This window comes from Xyrauchen texanus, chromosome 1, assembly GCF_025860055.1.
Source record: "Xyrauchen texanus isolate HMW12.3.18 chromosome 1, RBS_HiC_50CHRs, whole genome shotgun sequence".
Taxonomy (NCBI): domain Eukaryota; kingdom Metazoa; phylum Chordata; class Actinopteri; order Cypriniformes; family Catostomidae; genus Xyrauchen; species Xyrauchen texanus.
Genome location: NC_068276.1, coordinates 47,002,071 through 47,025,004, shown reverse-complemented (window position 1 = coordinate 47,025,004; position 22,934 = coordinate 47,002,071). Strand labels below are relative to the sequence as shown.

Below are 22,934 nucleotides of genomic sequence, written 5' to 3'. Positions count from 1 at the left end.
AAAGAGAAAAGAGTGCACCAAAATAAAAGCACACTGGGAGGGTTGAATCAGGACCTTGTCTGAGTGCGCATTCGGGCTGAGACAATTTCACAGAGCTCTGTTTGTGTGTGTACGAACACATAGCACACTGACAGCAGTGTAACGGCTCCTGCAGAAGAGGGACCCAACAACACTGTTCACTACAAAACCGCATTACTTCTCAGTCATTTCGCAGCAATATATCTTCTCGTTTGCTTGAGTAAAATGGACCTCAGTTCACCATGACTGAAAATATGACGTGTCAAGGCTAAAAAAGTTATAAAACTCACTTGTGTCACAGTGCGATAAACCAGAGCTGTTAGAGTCCATGTGTTTCATTTACAGTAGGCTATAAGGCTATAAATTATTGTTGCCACAAAGAAGATCTGTTAGAGTAGTGTGAAGAGATGCAGTTTCATTTCGATTTCTAAATGGGTTTCATTTACATAAGGCCATGAATTATTATTGGCACACAGAGTTGCACGACTGGTGTGAAGAGGGCGAATCTATTCGAAAGATATTCAGTGTGGATCCGACCAGTTATACAAAATAAATGTTCCTGTTTGCACATTATACCGGCAATACACAGTTCAATATATGCTTTAACGTGAAAAAAAATTCCAGACATTTATTGGCTGACTGAAATTATATATTAGAGTGCCAGGTTTTTTTATTAGGAAACTTTGGATGTACATGGTCATTTTTGCAGCAAGGCAAAAAGTGAACTTTTTTTCATGTTGCTTTTGTCTTTGGTCAAAAACAAAGGCATCTGCATTATTTCACTAGAGAGCAAGGGAAACGAAAGGGATATGTCACCCAAAAATCAAATCTGACATAATTTATTCACCTTTATTTTGTTCCAAATACATGACATTTTTTATTGTAAAAATCATTGGAGGAAATGTTCGGCAGAAAGTAAGGGACTGACAGCCCCCGTCCACATTCACATTCACTTTCACTGAATAGATAAAAAAAATGCAAAGAAAGTTAATAAGGCCTTCACCATTAATATGGGTTTGGAACAACATGAAGGTGAATAAATGACAAACTAGCCTGTTAAGTAAAAATGTTTAATGTTTCATTGTTTATTCGTGATACCTTATGGATTAACTAATGTTAATAAATGGACTCTTAAGGTAAAGTGATACCCTGAAGTTGTATCCAAATACAAGACAAAAAATGGCCATGATGGTTTCCTATTATTGGGTAACGAAAGGGAAAACCAATATCTGGGTTGTTCCTGCTCTACAGCTGTGCACAAATCTCTCTGTAGAAGAGAATTAATGTACTGGGATGGTGGGGGAGATACAGAGCACATTAGTTTAAGCAAGTCTCACATAAAGCAGGTCCCCACAGCCCCAGTGAGGAGTGCTTGGGTGCGGAAATGTCTTCCAGACCGGCCGCTGATCTACTAGATTCTACTGTGACTGCTTTTCCCATTCAGTCAGTTGAGCGCAGCTCACGGAGGGAGAATGAGCTTCGGTTTAGCCATTACGCTTGCGGAAAATATGTGGGTTTAAGTTCAAACGCTCTCAGTGGAAAATAGTTAAGACTTCATTTTAAACAGGTGGCTTAACTCTGTTTATTAGCCTATTTGGAGAAGCACAATGAAAAATACACATGCTTTTCTCTCTTTCTCATGCCTCTAATAAATGTAAGGGGCTTTGAACTTGAAAGGTTTAAACATTCAGCAGGCACTGAAACAAATAATAACAAAGTTTCCTCATAAGGGGAAAGTTGTCATTACCATAGGTGCTGTTCGGCTGACAACCAATCCGGAAGCAGGAAAGTTGGCGCCGATGGCTGCGATTGCCCCGTTGTGCGCTTGTCCCAACAAGCTGTGGATGTCGCTAGACAGGGCAGCAGTGGAGCCAACGGCGTGGTTCCGGAGGACGTGAATCGCATCGTCCAGCCTGTCCAGCCGGTCCTCCATCCGAGACTGGAATGAGTTGAGAGAAAGGGGAAGTGGAGGAGAAAGGGAGGGGAAAAGACAGAACAACATATGCTTGAAAACAAAATATTACCAGCGATTTGAATGACATGGATTTTGACATTGAATCACAAAATTACACTCATCATTAAGCAAAATGCACAACAAAAAACTCAGCATGAAGTAAAGAAAGAAAATACGAAACAAAGTGCAAGGCTAAACAATTTAAACAACATCTGGAGGAATAAACATAACGAATCAATGACAGTTTTCAGCTCTGCTAACTAACTGCAATATGGTGATTTTAATGCATCCATCAAAGACAATCACTAAAAGGTGGAAATGACAAACAATAAAAGCATGATAAAAATAAACAGAAAACAAAAAGGAATCTGCAATCATGCAGAATCAAAGGAAAGCTGATGGCTGGACAGAAGAAAAGGACAGGAGATGTCTGTCTAAAGAGCGGGAATATACCTCGCAGACATCCTTTAAGAAGGACATGGCATCCTGCAGATGCTCATGAAGCTGCTGGTGCACACGATTTTTCTACAGTTAGGAAGAGGAGAGCAGTGAGACATACATTGGGACAATACAGAGAGAAGTAAGCAGGGTTTACAAAAGACAGAGAATCAGCAGAGAGCAGTAGGGATGTGGAAAACAACATTTTTAAAGTTGACTAGTCGATGGGTTGCTATGAATGACAAGTCCGTCTAAAGGAAGACTTATGTATTTACAGTGCAAAGATTTAAGGTCACCTCCACCAGACACAGATCAAACATGTTTCTTAAGGACTGTTCACACAATGACATGTTTGTTCAAAAAACATATAGATGGAGCGAAACAGAATTGAACAGAATGCAGGGGTCTTGAAACTGCCTAAGATGACCATCTGTATATGTAATTATCTTGAAGTTTATTGTTGCTTTAACGCTTAAATGCATGCCTTGTGTCTTTTGTGACCCGGGACATCATCCCACGTCCTGTACCTCATCCATTTTTTGGAGTTGTGCCCCCACTTCTTTAGTATTCCTCAACCTTTCTCTTATAAATATCATAACACAAAAAATTGCCAAAATTGCAAAAGAATATATTTTTTATTACCAAAAGTGCATAGGATCATTAGGGACCCTAGGTGTGTAATAGTGTCACTTTTATGGGGTTCCATAAATTATGATTATTTCATACCTATATAAGTTTACTATCACAGGATACATATTACTTTTTATTATATGATAAATGAGTACTATATTCATACAAATGACTACTATATCACATTGAGTTTCTGTGCGACAATGGTGCATTATCAGTATTTTAAATGCGTGTACACGTAAATATTATACACGCAATTTATTACTCATGGTGGCACTCCTGTTTCAGTGCCGGGATTCTAAAAACCCAAGTACTGTATGTAATATTGTTTGTTAAAATAGCCATGCATTTAAGGGTTAAAAGGGACGAATTTCGAAATGCTACTTTCTCTGAGAAGTTGCATCTCTTAATTTGAAGTAACTGTTCTGTTGTAATGAATCCTGCATGTGTCTCTCTCTCTCTCTCTCTCTCTCTCTCTCTCTCTCTGTCCACAGAAACAACTCCGTTCCAGTGGACATTAAAAATAATATTATAGCTCCAATGTAAAAAAATTTTAACGAGTGTATTTGTCGTATTTTCTTGTAAAAACATAGAAAAATCCTTAAAATAAGAAAAAACTTATTAAGAAGCAGAATGACAACATATTAACAACATTTAGTGGGGTTTATGCTCATAAAAATAAAAAAAAACTATTTGGCATTGAGGCAAGAATATAATACATTTTTGTCAGAGTCAAACTGGCTCCCCCTGCTGAGCCTGGTTTCTTCCAAGGTTATTTTCTCCATAAACTAACATCTTAGGGAGTTTTTAGTTTCTTGCCACACTCGCCTTTTGCTGGCTCAAGGGGGACCTAAAGACAATAATTTTTAAGGCAAGATTTTCAATCATTATTAATGTAAACCACAAAAAGAAGACTTTAAGACATCATCATAACATCATACAGCATAACTTTCTGTAAAGCTGCTTTGAAACAATGTGTGTTGTGAAAATATATATGACTTGACTTTTCCCTTTGAATTTAGTTATAAACCCCACCAAAATGTTTTTAGATTTCTCTGAAATAATACAAATAATGTTATGCCATTTTGCTTCACAAGTAAACGTATCTTGTTTTAAAAATGTTTTGATACTTTTACTTTGATATTTTTATTTTGAAAACAAGACAAAAATACTTGGCAAGAAAATGATTAGCAAGAAAATGAAAAAAGGGGGAAACTCTCGATAAACTCGCATGTCGACATTACTAATCAACTAGTCATTTGCTGGTCAACTAAACAAATTTGTTGACCATCTTGATCCATCCCCACAGAACAAGGCATCAAGGCAGTTTACCAAGTATCAACATCCTGGTAGTTGTTCTAGTAACTAATTAGGTTGCACCATGGTTGACTCATTTTCTGTATCCTGCAGCACCACTGTTCGTGTATTTCTATTCCAACACAGTGGACAGTCTATAAGAATCCACTTGCAGCTGGCCTACAAATCATGAGAGTAAATATTTATCTACACACCCCATAGTGTGAATGCATAACATGGGAAGGAAGGAGTGTGTGAGTGTAAAATGATCTTCTGTTGTGGCTCAGCACTCCAGTCAGCCCTGGAATTTTGCAGTAGTGGATGTTGAACGCAGCAGCTGCCGGCACCCCACCCCGTTACACACCCAAACCAATCCCTTTCCACCCCCTTCATATACCCGGCCAATCTCCACCCACCCTGGACGAAAGAGGACAGATGGCAGGAGACAAGCTCCAAGGGACAGGTATTGTTTAGTCCCTATGGCCCCTCCCTGTCCCATTCTTGACATTTGTCAGCCAGGAATGTTCATGTAAAGCTACCCCTTTCCCTCCAGGAGCAAGTCATCTACTGACACAGTAGCCATTAAAAAGTGCACAGTGCCAAGGAGGAGGAGAGGAGAGAGTTCTTACCAGAGAATGGAGGGAGTTCTCGTAGTTTGGGGACGAAGGTGCCTGTCCAGCTGCACGGGGCCACTGAGTTGTTCCTGTTGGATAGAGAGAGAGAGTTAGTCAGTCATGGTTTAGTCACCTGACACATGCAGGATTCATGACAACAGAACAGAATTTAAGTTGAAGGCCTGAAAATAAAAAGCAATACAAATCAGTGATTCCTGCAACGCAACTGCATTAATGAGTTAGAGACTCGCATCCGAACGCTAGTGGAGGTCAGTGAGAAAGAGAAGCCCGTAGATACTGTTTCGGATGAGAGTAGTACAGAGAGCAACATACACACTTTGGTTCCGGCTGTAGAGCCCCTGCAGCAGGGCATTTGGGTGACGTCTCAGCGGCATACTTGCTCAGCAGAGAGACACCACTCTCCCGTTCCTGATAGGGTTTCCAATCGATTCTCCCCACTCAGTGATACACCCACTGAGAATCATGTTGAAAGAGCCCTTGTTATTGGCAATTCTATTGTAAGGAACATGGAAATTCTAGACTACATAAAATCTAATTTGTGCTGGCTAATGCTAAACGTAGATTTTCTAAAATTGTTTAGATTGTGTCTGTTTCCCAAACTATCAAATACAATACCCTCACTAAATCATTTAGAAAAAATTTGATTAAGGTCAAACTTGAACAAAACAAACTAATTAAAAATACACATCATATAAAAATAGGGCTACTAAACATTAGATCTCTTTCTACCAAAGCACTAATTGTTAATGAAATTTTACAGATCATAGATTGGATGCACTCTGTTTGACTGAAACCTGGCTTAAACCGGATGAATATATTGGTTTAAATGAATCTACTCCACCAGGTTATTGTTATAAACATGAGCCTCGTCTGAAGGTTCAAGGAGGAGGTGTTGCTACAATTTACAGTGAAGTTTTTGGTGTTACTCAGAGGACAGGATATCAATTTAAGTCTTTTGAACTAATAATGCTCAAACCTTCACACGTCACACCTTCAGATATAAATAAAAAATCTCTTTTGTCTTTTGTCCTTGCTACAATGTATAAGATCACCAGGGCCTTATTCTGATTTCTTTGGTGAATTTGCTAATTTTTTATCAGATCTTGTAGTTACTGTAGATAGAGCTTTAATTTTTGGTGACTTCAACATTCACATAGATAATGAAAATTATACATTGGGATTAGCATTTATTGATATTCTCAACTCTTTGGAGTCAGACAAAATGTAACAGGACCAACTCATCACCATAATCATACGCTAGATTGAACTCTGTCATATGGAGTTGATGTTCATAATATAGAAATTCTGCAGCAGAGCGATGACATATCGGATCATTACCTCGTCTCTTGTATGCTGCAATCAGCTAATGTTACTCAAACTACACCACACTATCGTTCAGGTAGATCTATTCTTTCAGGTAGATCTATTCTTTTTAAATTTAAAGAAAATTAAAGAAATAAGCCCTGCACCATGGTACAATGATCACACTCATGCTCTCAAGAGAGCAGCTCGGAAAATGGAGCGCATGTGGAAAAATACAAAATTAGAAGTATTTCGTGGTGCATGGAAGGACAGTGTCTGTATCTACAGACAGGCACTAAAAGCTGCCAGGTCAGCATATTTTAGTAAACTCATAGAAAATAACCACAACAATCCTAGATGTTTATTCAGTACTGTGGCTAAATTGGTTAGGAATAAAGCCTCAACCAAACCAGATATTACGTCCAGCTCAAGAGTAATGACTTCATGAATTTCTTTACAGATAAAATTGAAATAATCAGAAATAAAGTTGGAATTATGCAATCATCTGTCTTAGCACCTCAGAAAACAGTGTCAAATAATTTTCCTCATGTGCAACTTCAATGCTTCTCTGTCATAGGTCATGAAGAGCTAACAAAACTTATCGAAACATCAAAAGCCACAACATGTTTGTTAGATCCTATACTAACTAAGCTCTTAAAAGAGGTATCTCCTGTAATTTCTGAACCTCTTCTTAATATTATTAACTCCTCGCTATGCTTAGGACATGTCCCAAGAAACTTTAAAATGTCAGTTATCAAACCGCTTATTAAGAAGCCACAACTTGATCCTGGAGAACTGGCCAATTATAGACTGTTTTCAAATCTCCCATTTATGTCAAAAATTCTAAAATAGGTAGTATCCTCCCAAATATGTTCATTTCTACAGAGAAATAATATATACAAAGAATTTCAGTCAGGATTTAGGCCTCATCACAGTACAGAGACTGCAAAATGACTTGCTCTTATCATCTGATCGTGGCTGCATTTCTCTTCTAGTACTTTTAGATTTTAGTGCTGCATTCAACACGATAGATCATGACATTCTCTTGAATAGGCTAGAGAATTATGTTGGCATTTGTGGAGTTGCATTAGCATGGTTTAGGTCATAATTAGCAGACCCAAACACTTTGTCTATGTTTGATAAATATAAACCAAACTACAGTAAAATATGGAGTGCCACAGGGATCAGTTTTAGGGCCTCTGCTTTTCTCCATGTATATGCTTCCTCTGGGAGATATTATCAGAAATCGTGGAATAAGTTTCCACTGTTATGCCGACGATACACAACTTTATATTTCTTCAAAACCTGATGAGATTTCACAATTCTCAGTGTATCAATGAAATAAAAGATTGGATGGCCAGAAATTTCCTTCTGACAAAACAGAGGTACAAATTTATTGGACCAAAAAAATAAGCCACTACAATATAATTTGACTCTCGATGGATGTACTGTTACATCATCTTCAACAGCGAAGAACTTAGGTGTTATATTTGATACCAATCTGTCCTTTGAAAATCGAATTACCAATGTTTGTAGAACAGCATTCTTCCACCTAATAAATATTGCTAAAATAAGGCACATGCTCTCTGTTGCTGATGCCGAAAAACTAATTAATGCGTTCATGATCTCAAGACTAGATTATTGTAATGCATTACTGGGAGGATGTCCAGCAAGATCAATAAATAAACTTCAATTGGTTCAAAATGCAGTAGCCAGCGTGCTAACGAGAACCAAGAAATAAAATCATATTAGCCCCATTTTATCATCATTACATTGGCTACCTGTTAAAAATGGCTGGACTTCAAAGACATTGGTCAATAATCTTACAGTTCAAACAAAATCGATGTTTAAACACTGACCCTTAACACTTACTTAGATTAATAATTTTAAACCATGACTTTAACTATACATAAGTACTATTCACATTATATTCATGATGTTAGCCAGAGGGGAACTGGCTCCCACAGTGAGTCTGGTTTCTCCCAAGGTTATTTTTCTCCATTAATCAACATCTTATGGAGTTTTGTGTTCCTTGCCACAGTCGCCTTCAGCTTGCTCACTGGGGTTATTAATACAATTATTATTGAATTACTTATTTTTAAACACGATTACAATCGTATTTTATCTAATTACACAATGATGATTCATCGACATTATGGACATTACAGTTTTATCGTCTGTTAATGCCTGATCTTCTGTAAAGCTGCTTTGAAATGATGTGTGTTGTGAAAGGCGCTACACAAATAAAATTTACTTGACTTGACTACTCAATGGCAGTTGCGTGTCTGTTGCGTGTCTACTGCGTTGTCTTCACTGGTTGTGCGCAAAAACACAAACATGCAGCATGATCAGTGTAATCTGATTCACAAACAAATAACTATTATGGGTCAGTTCTTTCAATAAATTGGTCAAAATTACTGGACACACCAGTACAACCAATTAATTGTTGAATCTGTCACTGTCAATCTGTTACAGAATTAACACATGATGCATTTACAGTCTAGATGTTTATTTGATGTACAGTTAAAAAGATACATTTATTAAATAAATATTAGAAATTTAATTTTTATAATAATAATAAAACAAAAATAGTTTCCTGCAACGTGAGAAGGGTGCGTGGACAACCCTTACACATACAAAAACACAGAAACTAGTACTAAAGGACTCATTTCCCTTCAATAATGAAGTCATGTCTAAAAATTATGGAAGAACAATGCAGGTCACTGATAAGGGCTTTCATTTGGATCATGAGTATCTTCCCTTGACACGAACACTGGCTGAGCTCAATGGAGGAGCCTGAATAATTCTAGAAGTAACAGGATGAGACTATGACTCTCACTCAGATCTCAACTTCCACATACAATCATCAGCCACAACATTAAAAGCAGTTGCCTAACACTGTGTAGGTCCCACTCGTGCCACCAAACAGCACCAATCCGCATGTCAATACTGAGATGATATTCTTCTCACCACAATTGTACAGAGCGGTTATCTGAGTTACCATATACTTTGTCAGTTCTAACCAGTCTGGCCATTCTCTGTTGACCTCTCTCATTAACAAGGTGTTTCAATCTGCAGAACTGCCCCTCACTGGATGGTTTTTTTTTTGGCACCAAGTTAGAGTGGGTAAAGAAACACAGACATTGGACAACAGATAATTGGAAAAGAGTGTTAGGGATCAGCTAGACTCTAAGGTGCATGAGAAGTGCCCAACAAGACAGCCACATCTATGGCAAGTGCTACAGGAAGCGTGGGGTGAAATGTCACCTGAGTATCTGGACAGCTAGAATGCCAAGGATCTGTAAAGCTGTCATTGTTGCACATGGAGGATTTTTTAAATGAGAACTCTTTGAAGTAGTTTAAGAAGTTCTGAATTTTTTTTTCAAATTGTAACAGTAATTTTTGTAATATCACGTTGTTCATATGTCATGTTTTAGTGGCCTCTGCGGTCACTGCTGGGAAAAATATGAAAATTTAAATGACGGGTAATAATAGATAATGACGGAATTTTTACGACCCTGTCCAACAAAATGACGGATGATGAGAAAGTCTAACGCAAGCACTGTAAGTGATTTTTTTTTTCCATAGCCAGATTTCAAACATTACAAGTACTACTACACACTACTAAGATGGACAGAAAAATGGAAAAGGAAAAGGAAAAATATTGACAATGGTTAGCCTATGTGGAAAATGGTGTGCCTTAGAATGTTTTAGTCGTAAAAAGTGTGCTGTGGCAGAAAAAGGTTGGAAAACACTGTTGTAACCCTTCCTAGACTGATATATTTCAATCACCTTTTAAAAGGTCTTTAAAGGTGCTACAGGGTGAGACCTTTTAGCCAACTTCGTGCTGCTGAAAAAGTTCTAAATGGTGTTGATTTGATTGATGAGCAAACAATCCACTACAGAAAGTCTTGCATGGAGATTGTGGCATGTCTTTAAAAAAACAGGTCAAGTGCCCTTAATGGAGCGTGACCCAGCTTTTAGCTTATTTACATTATTCAGTTTAGGAGGGAGACTGGCATTCTCCTTCCTTAAATTGTACCCCATTTGAGACCAAACCAGGCGCAGAGCCAAATATTAACAAGTGCTTTGTTTATATCAGAGATTTCCTACTTTGCCGGTTGTCATAACTGTTCAGATGGGCCTGTAATGGTCATTTGAATAGTAAGAGTATTTCTTCAGAAACTCCCAGTGAATGCAAAAATAATTTCAGAGTCTAAACTCAATATAACAAAGAAATATAATTTTTTCTTGTGTTAATTTATTGAAAAACTGATTTTACTCTAACCCTAACCTTGCATTAAACATTTGAAATCTACTTGGTTACACTGGCTTTTGGTCTGAATGATAGCTCCTCTAATTGGAAAATGCACACTTTTAAGTAATTTCAGCGCAAATACATAATAAAGAAAATTGAAAAATTATATATATATAATTTTTAGCTATACTGCACAGCCCTACTCTCCTCTGACAGGAACTTTATCAAGTAAATATTTTACAACCATTCATTCCCCCAAAGTGTAAGCAGCTCTCATTTCAAGGAATTTGCTTAAACACTAAAGTCCTCAGAAGCAGACTTTCATTAAGGGCCTATTAAAAATAACTTTGGGGCAGGAAACTCTCCCTCACCCAGCACAAAGAGAGTGCAGCATTTAATAAGGCCTCCTCACCGGTGACCAGCTTGACAAATGAGCGTGGGCACGTGTGGCACTCTGAACGTGGTGCTGGGCTCTAATTAGCTTGTAATGGCAGCAGAGGCCTGGCAATGAGCAGGTCTATTGTTTGAGTTTAAGAACCAATCCTGAGAAACATATGGATGTGCTTCAGCTTAATCATAACATCATGAAAAAATGTGCGACAATCAAAAAGCTCAGCCTAATCAAATAGCTTCAATAAATAAAAGGCCCTGGATATCAAAGGTAGCTTTGACTGTAAATCAACTTAATGATGTGATAAAATCATAGGCAGAGAGAACGACAAATAGTGTGCCAAATTTGACTAAATACTAGTAATGGACCAATGTATCAACTAGGGCGATGAATCTGCAGTTATTTGGCCAATTTGTTATTATCGGCATAACTGTGCATGCATTGCTTATGCAGAAGTTGTCATAATGCTTGGTGTACGTTCCAAAATCTGCGTGTATATATATATATATATATATATATATATATATATATATATATATATATATATATATATATATATATATATATATATATAAGTTTATATTTATATTGATATATATTTCTCATACTTAATTTATAATAATTTAGTATAATTGTAATGCATTAAATTACATAATTCTGACCATCGTCCACCCTGCTCTCTAGATATCGGTATTGATCGTTTAAAAATCTAATAAAGGTCGACCACAACTAAATTAGTCTGCATTAATGTTTACATTAGTTTTTAAGTAAAACAACTTTAAGCATTCAGAAAAAACTGGATAGGCTGTGCTGGGATGTCTGGAAGTGACACCATGAGGTACAGGTTGGTATGTGGAGAGTAAGGCTTTCTCTGAGCTGAGTCACTCTCTCTCTCCCTCCCTTTCTCTCAGTCAGCCAGGCTAATAAATGAGGATCTTTGCAGGCCAGTCTGTCACAGGCAACAGCTGTGTGAGGAAAGGGGCAACAGCTGAGGATGAGGAGTGGGACAGACACTGACACAGCTGTCACAACTATATCACTGAACACAACTGCCCACTCACCGAAACAACATACTGAAGACCTATCAATTACAGCTAGAGATAGACCGATAATCGGTTTGACCGATATTTTTACAGATAATCACAGTTTTCCATTTAACAGGTAACCTGTAATTAAATGTAGTTAGACTATATTATAGTCTACCAATAAATGGTGTCCCCTCAATGGTGAAGTTAGTTTCCAATTAAATGTATTTTTTACCATAAATGACTCACAGCGATTCATTTTCAAGTAAGAAATTCAGAGCATTTTAGCAGGTGGATATATACACAAAAACAAAAAAAAACATTTGTGACAATTTAGCTCAAAAAGCAACTTTCCATAAATTTAATGGAATAAAATATTCTTCTTATTATTAAAATATTCATCAAGCATTTTATGTTTTTATTGTGGTAATCTAAAGATTCATTATTTTGTGTCAAAGAAAAATCAATAAATAAATAAATCAGATCTGTATATCAGTTATTAGTCACTTAAACAACAAAATACTCAAGTCTTGTTAATAAAAAATAATATCCGTCTATCTCTGTTTGTAGCAGCTGGTCTCTTTTTCTCACCTGCTGTGCCTATACATTATTTTTTCATTTCAACTAACTGTGTATCAGTCCCGTCAGCAGCTGATAAAATCTTCACAGTGGTAGTTTATCAATCCATCCCTAACCAGGGCACAGCTCCCCCGACACTATCTTCAAACTCAGTCGAGGGACAATGTGTTTACTCATTGACATGAGGACGACAGGGCTCTGGGTTTGTGCAGCCACACGGCATCAGTGTGACATGTGAGTCAAGCAGTCGAGACCGCAGGACTTAGGGAGCTGACACTCGCTGTGAAAGCAGATAGAAGTGTCTGATAGCGTGCCTGTTATGGTGATAAAAAACCACAGTGATTCATTGGTAGATACAGACTAATTCTAGCATCCCACATCCAATTTTTAACAAAACGTGTTTATGTCTGAAAACGTTTTCCATTATAGTATTGTGTATATCGATTAATGAAAGCTGGATGAAATTACTGTCTACAAGCCATTTTTAATAGATTAACCAACCAACTAAACAAACAAACAAACAAACAAACAGAAAGTATATGTTAAATGTTAAGGATGACAGTCCTGTGCGTTGTGTTTAACACATTGGAGTATATACAGTGGCCAAAAAAAAGCACTTGGACAATTAAACCACACTTCAAATGTCTGAATGTCATTGCATTAGATAAATATCAGACCATGTGGCATTTATTTTAGCATAAGCACATTTGAAATGCAAAACATTTCACAAAAAGATGCTTATGCAGTTGTAAAAGATAAAACTATAACTACACTGTTCTAAATTAAGACAAAAAGTATTTTTTATAACTTTTTGGTTGTCAAAATGTAGTGGAACATGTTCACAGTACAGTGCTGTGAAAAAGTATTTGATTTCTTCTGGTTTTCAAAATTTTCATACTAAATTATTTTAGATCTTCAGACAAGATAACAAAAAACCAAAAGGCGACCTGCGTAAACACAATATTTTGTTTTCAAATCTATATATATTTTTTGAAGCAAAAAAGTTATTCAAGCTAACTGCCTCCTAAAACTTAATAGCTGATTGTGCCATGTAAAGCAGCAACAACCACAACCAAACGCTTCCGATAACTGGAGGTCAGTCTTACATAATGTTGTGGTGGAATTTTGGCCCACTCTTCTTTGCAGAACTGCTTTAGTTCAGCCACACTGGAGGGTTTGAGCATGAACTGCCCGTTTAAGGGCCACTCCAAAACATTAATTTAGCTTCTTTTGAGCCATTCATAGGCGGTCTTACTTCTATGCTTTGGATCCTTGTCTTGCTGCATAATTTAGTTGCGATTGAGCTTCAACTCATGGACTGATGACCGGATGTTCTTTAGGATTTTATGGCATTTTTGGCCAGTGTCTTTCTGATAGTGGAGTCATGAACAGTGACCTTTATTGATGCGAGAGAGGTCTGCAGTTCCTTGGATGTTGTCCTTGGCTTTTTTGTGTCTTCCTGGAAGAGTCATTGCTGTGCTCTTGGAGGAATTTTGGAATATCGGCCACTTCTGGGAAGGTTCACTATTGTGCCAAGTGTTCTCCATTTGGAGATAATGGCTCTCACTGTGGTTTTTTGGAGTCCCAGAGCCTTTGAAGCAGCTAACCCTTCCCAGACTGATGTATTTCAATCACCTTTTTCCTAATTTCTGGAATTTCTTTCGACCTTGGCATAGTGTGCGCTACTGGGTGAGACCTTTTAGCCAACCTCATGCTGCTGAAAAAGTTCTAATAATATGTTAATTTGATTGATCAGGGCTGGCATTAATCAGGCCTGATTGTGTCTAGTCCAGCTGAACCCCATTATGAATGCAGTTTCATATATTTGGTGATTTAGTAACTAAGGGGGAAAATATTTTTTCACACAGGCCCAGCTGGTATTGGATATCTTTTTTGCTTCAATAAATAACATTATTATTTAAAAACTGTATTTTGTGTTTACTCAGATTCCCTTTGTTTTATGTTAGATTTTGTTCGAATTTTTTAAACAATTTATTATGAGATATACACAAAAACAGAAGAAATCAGGATGGGGCAAATACTTTTCCACAACACTGTACATCCTCTGCTAGGTCTTTGTGTGAACTTGAGGGAACTGGCTTGATACATTTTAGAACAAATGACCTTGGTTCAAAGTGAATCGATAGCAAAAACTGCAAAGAAACTTTAACAGACCTGAGTAAAGCTCTTGTATCCTTTGATGCCACTTGGTTTAATATACTGACTCTTAAATATCTAAAATATTCTAACAGTTTTCAAACTGGGGACCAGGGACTTACAGGGGGTGCTAGGAGATCAGCAGAACATTTGAGAGATAAGGGATGTGGAAAAAAAAATGAATATATATATATATATATATATATATATATATATATATATATATATATATATATATATATAATATTTTATATAATGTAATGTGTATATATATACACTCACCTAAAGGATTATTAGGAACACCTGTTCAATTTCTCATTAATGCAATTATCTAATCAACCAATCACATGGCAGTTGCTTCAATGCATTTAGGGGTGTGGTCCTGGTCAAGACAATCTCCTGAACTCCAAACTGAATGTCAGAATGGGAAAGAAAGGTGATTTAAGCAATTTTGAGCGTGGCATGGTTGTTGGTGCCAGATGGGCCGGTCTGAGTATTTCACAATCTGCTCAGTTACTGGGATTTTCACGCACAACCATTTCTAGGGTTTACAAAGAATGGTGTGAAAAGGGAAAAACATCCAGTATCGCGGCAGTCCTGTGGGCTGAAAATGCCTTGTTGATGCTAGAGGTCAGAGGAGAATGGGCCGACTGATTCAAGCTGATAGAAGAGCAACTTTGCCTGAAATAACCACTCGTTACAACCGAGGTATGCAGCAAAGCATTTGTGAAGCCACAACACGCACAACCTTGAGGCGGATGGGCTACAACAGCAGAAGACCCCACCGGGTACCACTCATCTCCACTACAAATAGGAAAAAGAGGCTACAATTTGCAAGAGCTCACCAAAATTGGACAGTTGAAGACTGGAAAAATGTTGCCTGGTCTGATGAGTCTCGATTTCTGTTGAGACATTCAGATGGTAGAGTCAAAATTTGGCGTAAACAGAATGAGAACATGGATCCATCATACCTTGTTACCACTGTGCAGGCTGCTGGTGGTGGTGGTGTAATGGTGTGGGGGATGTTTTCTTGGCACACTTTAGGCCCCTTAGTGCCAATTGGGCATCGTTTAAATGCCACGGCCTACCTGAGCATTGTTTCTGACCATGTCCATCCCTTTATGGCCACCATGTACCCATCCTCTGATGGCTACTTCCAGCAGGATAATGCACCATGTCACAAATCTCGAATCATTTCAAATTGGTTTCTTGAACATGACAATGAGTTCACTGTACTAAAATGGCCCCCACAGTCACCAGATCTCAACCCAATAGAGCATCTTTGAGATGTGGTGGAACGGGAGCTTCGTGCCCTGGATGTGTATCCCACAAATCTCCATCAACTGCAAGATGGTATCCTAACAATATGGGCCAACATTTCTAAAGAATGCTTTCAGCACATTGTTGAATCAATGCCTCGTTGAATTAAGGCAGTTCTGAAGGCGAAAGGGGGTCAAACACAGTATTAGTATGGTGTTCCTAATAATCCTTTAGGTGAGTGTATATATATATATATATATATATATATATATTTATATATATATATATTTATATATATATATATATATTGACCAGATTTGACATTATTACCATTTAATTTTTCTTTCTAATAACAAAAAAAAATTATAATCATAAAAACAATTCTATTGGTCTGTACAATTATTCTAATAGTAAATAATATATATTTTTAATAAATTATACAAACATAATACATTTTCCAGATAAAATCTTAAAGGGATAGTTCACCCAAAAATGAAAATTCTCTCATCGTTTACTTTTTTGAAGAATCTCTCAGCTCTGTAGGTTCATACAATGCAAGTGAATGGTGACCAGATCTATGTAGCTCCAAAAATCACATAAAGGAAACATAGAATTAATCCATATGACTCCAGGTGGTTTAATCCATATCTTCTAAAGCAATATAATAAATGTAGCTGAGAAAACAGATACAAATGTAAATACTTTTTCTAGCTACAAAGGTCTTACCGCCATTCACTTGCATTTTATGAACCTACAGAGCTGAGATATTCTTCCAGAAATCTTTGTTTGTGTTCTGCTGAAGAAAGAAAGACATACACATCTGGAATGGCATGAGGGTGAGAAAATTAAGAGAGAATTTTGTTTTTAGGGTGAACTATCCCTTTAATAATTTATTTTGGCTTTAGTACAGCAACAATTATTTAATAATAATTTAAAGCCAATTATTTAATAATAATAAAAATAAAATAAAAAACATCACAATTACTACTGTAAATTTCTCAAACACTGTAAATTGGTCTATATACTTCAAAATATAGGCAAAATATGCCTTTATATTTTAGGAAGGGGGTCCCTCAAAAGGGGATCATCATTTTGGGTGGTCCTTGACATCAAAAAGTTTGAAACCCCTGATCTATGCAATGAAAATATATGTGTGTAGGGTCAGAGAGGCAGACTGGTGCTCTACCTGCCCTTCCTGTGGAGCCGCTGGCTGTCACCACTGTACCTGCTGTGGCAGCCCCTGCCTGAACCGTCAGCGGAGAAGGAGAGCCCACTGGAGTGGAAGGGTTCGAGGGGAAACTACTGCTGGTGTGGTCAGGAGAATAGATCTGTAAACAAGAGCGAGAGAAAATTAAACCTGCAATCTGTCGTTTCCGACCCCAGGTTTACAGCCACGGTTAGCATCTCTCAGACTGTGCTCAGCCAAAATTGGCTCATCAATTCTGCTAATTTTACAAGCAGAGCATCCATAAAAAAAAGGCTCACAGCATACAGTCTTTTAACAACCAAAGCTGGCCTTTATAACATCTGCAAAACACACACACGCACGCACCCCTTCCTGCACTGAGAATACTGTGACACCTGCTGTCCAGCAAGCCTTGCCTGGCTCTCTGACACATCTGTGGTTGTTATTATGTCAAAGCCTGGGCCCAAGCCATACACCCGATGCATGTTGCACATCACAAGTGAAACCACATGAGCACAAAAGATCACAACCCCACAACTGCTGAGAGGGAAAACAAAAAAGTTGATAATACTCTCTATTGCATTCAGATCACCCGCAAGTCCAGTTTTTATGGCTTTATCATGCTGAATATGTCACTCCTAATACATAATAGAGAGGAGATGGAGGAATAGAGAAAGCCAGGCAGATGATGCAGTGAGAGAGAGAGTGAGAGAGAGAGAGAGGGGACATGGTCATTAATCTCTCTTTTTGGAGCTTATTAGAGTGAATGAGTCTTGCCTGTGGCTGGCCATCTCGGGCTCATCTTCAGTTATGGATGAGAGGTAATAAAGCCTCTCCCTGCCTGTCCAGTAAACAGCAACCGAGACCGGCACAGCCCTGCTCACTCGGCAATAAACAAATAGACGCCATGATGGAGGAAGCCCTCTAGCCTCTCTCTTATCGTGAAACACAGCTGATGTTGCTTGCGAAGTCTCCAAGAAATTGTGTTTTAGAGACTTCTAGAAAAGGATTTTGTGTTAAGCCAAATGTCAGATGAAAATCTAAGCATTGCTTATCGGGTATTTTGCTTAAAAAAAAAAAGGTTTTAGGACCAGTAATGGAAATCACTATGCCATTTTCAGGTTTTGATCCCAATTATCTGTCAGGATTTTTGTGAATAAACGGCTCTAAAGTTGTGGGACATAAATTGCCAGGGATCATGAAGTCCATTTGAATTAAAAACATGGATACTATCATTATTAATCTTCTTATTAAACCATAAATGCCACACTTTTGTGTTTCAATCAACTCTGCAAATCCTGCCCGGGGCTTTAGTACAGTACATTCATCTCTCAGAGCAGACAAACAGAGAGATGTTAACCATAAGAGTGGTTGGTTTCTGTAGAATTTTACCTAGATGGGGCAGTTCACCCAAAAATGAAAATTCTGACCCACCATTTACTCACCCTCAACATTCCAAACCCATGTGAATTACTTTCTCTGGAGGAACAAAATAAGGAGTTGTTAAGCAAGATGTTAGCTTCAGTCATGATTCACATTCATAAATCTTTTTTTTAAATAAAATGAAAGTGAATGGTGACTGAGGCTATCACTCTGCATAAAATCTCCCTTTGTGTTCCACAGAAGAAAGCATGCCATATATGTTTGGAACAAACAGTGAGTAAATAATGACAGATTTTTCAAGAGATAACATTGACTGTTCACTGGTACAACGCAATATCTGAGCAGTCATAAATGTGCCAGCGAACGTCCCCTCCGCCCTTGTGATTCAGGGCCTCTTTAGCTCTGACTCCTGAACTAATGAGTTGAGGCCAGCCGTTCTGAGCATCCCAGCCAACTTCTGCTATATTTTTAGTGCAACATCGCTCATTTTACAAACAACAAATGGATCTCCTCCCCCTCATCAGTCACGCTGCTCTCTGCCAGTGGGGGCCCAATGAGCACAAACCATCCAAAAGGAATCATAACAAAAGCGACACAATGGGAGACCCGCAGAGCCGAGGCGCATCAGTTAGGTCTTTTACCCCTCCCCTCGTCTCATTCTCTCTCCTGTCCTTCCACCCCAGCCCAACCGTGTCCATTTCACTGTGGCTTTATCATGCAAATAGAATTGAGTCTGAAATTCAAAAAGACTTAATTTGTGATTATCTTTCAGCGGCACTGTCTTCTGTCTGCGTGTGTGCCAGTGAGTGCACTTATGGCCCGGCAAGCCTCACCCACTGTATCGTATTACATTTTTCCTTCTGTCCTTTCTTTCCTCTATCAAAGAGGAGTGATTAGATGTCTAATTTCTCAGAATAGCAGGGCACAAAGACAGGATATCAAAGAAAACTCAAGGTTAGAAAAAAGCTCTCGCCACAACCTTGTCCTCAGCGGCGAGGTGAGTCTACGGCTCTCTCTTCTGAAACAGTGCTGAATCAGTCCAGATGTGTTCCTACTTTAAAAAAAGTGTTTGTTGTGACTTGCTGTAGAATAAGCAAGTCTGCAGGATTTTTTTTAAAGCTAAATAAGTCTTTAAGTTAAGCTCGGCAAGTTTTAGAGGTTATTGTAATCTCCAGTTTCAGGGACACATTAGGAACTAGCACGAATGCTAGCACTCATTATCCAAACCGATGTATAATCCACAGGCTTTTATGTACAGCTCCTTTTCTTGTATACGCCAAGATTAAGAGCACAATTATCCGGGCTTAGGTCCAGAAACATCCACAAACAGATCCTCTGACCTTATTCAATCTCTTAACCTTCTGCACTGCCACTAATACCCATCCTAAGAGCACAAGTCCAGTCCTTTAAAGACTTAACATGCCATTATGTCGGGTAATCTCGCTCATGTCTACAACATGTCAACATGGAGTTTCCTAAAGCAAGTTGGACAACACAGGGTATGTTTACAATGCCTGGAACCTTAGATCACCAACTCATTAAAATAATAACATAACATTTGAATCTGTTTCATGGTCTGCAAACGACGGAGGGATGTATATGAATGAAAGTCAATCCCTGTTCTGTAAAACGGTACATTTCAGAAATGGTCTAGATTAAGCTGTCTGGTTCAATAAAGAAGGGTCTTACCGAAGCCAGGGCTTTTCCCAGCGCGTCTCCAGTCTGAGAGCTTCCAGTGGCGTTCCCTCGTTTGGTAGCAGCTACACAAAGACCACAGAGACACAACATTCACATTGGGGCCGTACTGACAAAGACATTAGTGTCATGTATTTTTATTGAGGAGTGACAACTGGTTCTACGTTTGTGAACTTATAAAACAATGAAACAACCTTGAACACTGACACCATTATCAGAGATAATAATGTACTATTTGGATGAAAAATGTGAGTACAAATCTAAACTGTAGCTTCTTCTCAAGGTTAAGTGTGTACATTTTTCAAGGTTAAAATACTTTCTCATATCCCAGCATAATACGCAGAGTAAACCGTAAGTAATCCATTTGTAGGTTGATTTCAATGAAAAGTGTAAACACAGTGTGCCACAGAAAAGTGTGGCACTTTCAAAATCCTGCTCTGTTTGTTCGAGCATCCTCACCAGCCTGGCCTAGCAACACCTAGCAACATAGCTCATCAAACTGCAAGAGTTTGTAGTGGGTCTAACTGTTTTTCAAACCAATAGTAAATGAGTGTTTCAGGGAGTGTTCAAGAAGTTTTTCTATACTGTTTTTATGTTCGTAATTCCGTTTGATGGCGCTAGTGGCACAGATATTACACACTTCACCTTTTCGTGAGAAATAAATCAGCAGGAACACTATAAAGGTGGCATGTGCAGGAAAGCATACCCATGACTCCCTCTGCAGTGTTGACAGGTGGGGTGTGAGATGCGGTGACGAAGGGCGAGGTGTTGGCACTGCTGCGGTGGAAACTGGACATGGGTGGCAGGCTAGCGTTGATGTCTGTGGGCGACACCGTGTGTGGCGGGTAGTTCTGTGACAAAGAGAACATGGGTTGCAAACTTCAGAGGTTGAGAAAACGCTTTATTATACAGTGGAACCAAAGAGTATTGGGACTCTCAAGCGACACTTAAAAATGGATGAATGTCATTGAATTAAATGTAAAAGTATAAAGATAAATGCCTTTCATATTAAAGCAAGCACAAGAACACCTTTAAAGCAAAACATTTCACAAAAAGAAGTTGGATTAGGTTTCAAGGGATAAAATGATAGATTTAAACAGTTAAAATTATACAAAAGTTTGACAATCTCTGGCTATTAACCGTTAGTGGAACACGTCCATATTAATGTTGTGAACTACACTACTGTGGTTTCTCTGCTAAGGTATCTGTGTGAACTTGAGGGGAACTGATTACACCTATTTTGAAACCAGTTAGTTGAAAGTAATTCCATAAACAACTAAGAAAATGATAAAGGCTAGCATCATTTGTTTGCAGATGCTACTTGGTTTGTTATTTCATCATCTAATGACATTCTGGGTTTTTGGGATAGTTCACCCAAAAACCCAGGTATGTATGTACCTCAGTGCGAAAAAGATCAATATTTAAGTAATTTCGATATTTAACTCTAAATCATGCTTCCGGTCGTCAGCTGTATGCGCATGTGACGTTATGGCGTTAGCACTTGAGATGAGAGAATTGAGGCAAGTGCATCACAGTCGGAAGAGCAGCGCTGTGAGAAGGAATGCTGTACAGAAGTTTAGTTGGTGTTGGTTTAGATCTGTATTTATCTGTTTCTTTACTCACAATGGTGCATTTATGTGCTTATCCTGGATGTCTCAACCGAGTGAAGAACGTGAAATTACTTCTGCATCATGGCAACGTGAATACGTCACACGAGAGATCGTTTGAACTCCAAGTACATCAATATTGATCTTTTTTGCACCAAAAGTTATTGTATTACTTTAGAAGACATTAATTTAACCGCTGGAATCGTTTCAATTACGTTTTTGCTGAATGTCTGTGATTTTTGGAGCTTCAAAAGTAAGGACTTAATGAGCCAAGATATTTTTCAATTTTTCCTGCAAATGTGTTCTATAGAAGAAGGTAAGTCATACACACTTGGGATATCATGAGGATGAGTAAATAATGAGAACATTTTCATTTTTGGTTGAACTATCCCTTTAAGAGTCCAAATACCTTTTGAGTTATACTATATATTTAAACTACATAACTTAAGAAACATGATACAAACATTGTGAAAAGTGTATAAATTATGATAATAGATAATCATGGAAAAAAATTGGCAGCAGTATTTGGCAGACCCCTCAGAACACAGATATACACAGTGTTCTCACCAGGCGGTCGTGTGAGTGCAGGTTGCTGTAGTTTCCAGACTGTGGCATGTGAGATGAAGATACTCCCAGCATTCCCCCATAGCCTGGCTGACTGATCTCATTGGATGAGTTCCACGGGTCAGCGGAATTGTGGGTCCCATCTGACAAGCAAGTACATTTGAACATAAAAACATGGGAAATAAAAATGTTTCACTCGGCTTCAGAGTAAGTTACTTTGCACACTTTGGCAAGGAAGATTTAAATTGTAAGCAGAGTTGAGGTGACAATTACGCAATCAATATAGCTGATAAACATGCAAAAACAAAAACAGTTTGATTTGTGAGCCAAAAACTGACCCCCATGCTCCTTATTATGGATAAAGAGGATGTCAAACAGACAAACTCTCTGCTTTTACACTTGATCAGAAGCCAAGCGCTGAGCACAGCTGAGATAACATTTAGCCAGTAGCAGTTCACTCGCTTCCGCCTCAAATATTTAAAGGAAGAATTCCTTACAGACCAAAACACATGGCTTGAAACGGCTGTATAACTTTTATCAGTCCAGACTGACAAAG

The 22,934-nt window shown here is 38.1% G+C and overlaps 1 protein-coding gene across 9 annotated transcripts in view; it reads right to left on the bottom strand.

The window, feature by feature from the left end:
• The window catches only part of LOC127644239 (transcription factor 12-like), a 145,267-nt gene that overhangs the window by 9,665 nt on the left and 112,668 nt on the right, over window positions 1–22,934 (bottom strand). For 3 of the 9 annotated variants that reach the window (XM_052127322.1, XM_052127331.1, XM_052127379.1), the window contains 7 exons: window positions 22,382–22,521; window positions 20,914–21,058; window positions 20,202–20,272; window positions 17,130–17,271; window positions 4,966–5,039; window positions 2,426–2,497; window positions 1,766–1,957 (listed from right to left, as the gene is read on the bottom strand). In XM_052127322.1, the coding sequence (XP_051983282.1) occupies window positions 1,766–1,957; window positions 2,426–2,497; window positions 4,966–5,039; window positions 17,130–17,271; window positions 20,202–20,272; window positions 20,914–21,058; window positions 22,382–22,521 (836 nt within the window). The remainder of the gene's footprint in view (window positions 1–1,765; window positions 1,958–2,425; window positions 2,498–4,965; window positions 5,040–17,129; window positions 17,272–20,201; window positions 20,273–20,913; window positions 21,059–22,381; window positions 22,522–22,934) is intronic. The other 6 variants (XM_052127352.1, XM_052127361.1, XM_052127383.1 and 3 more) reach the window with 3 other exon arrangements.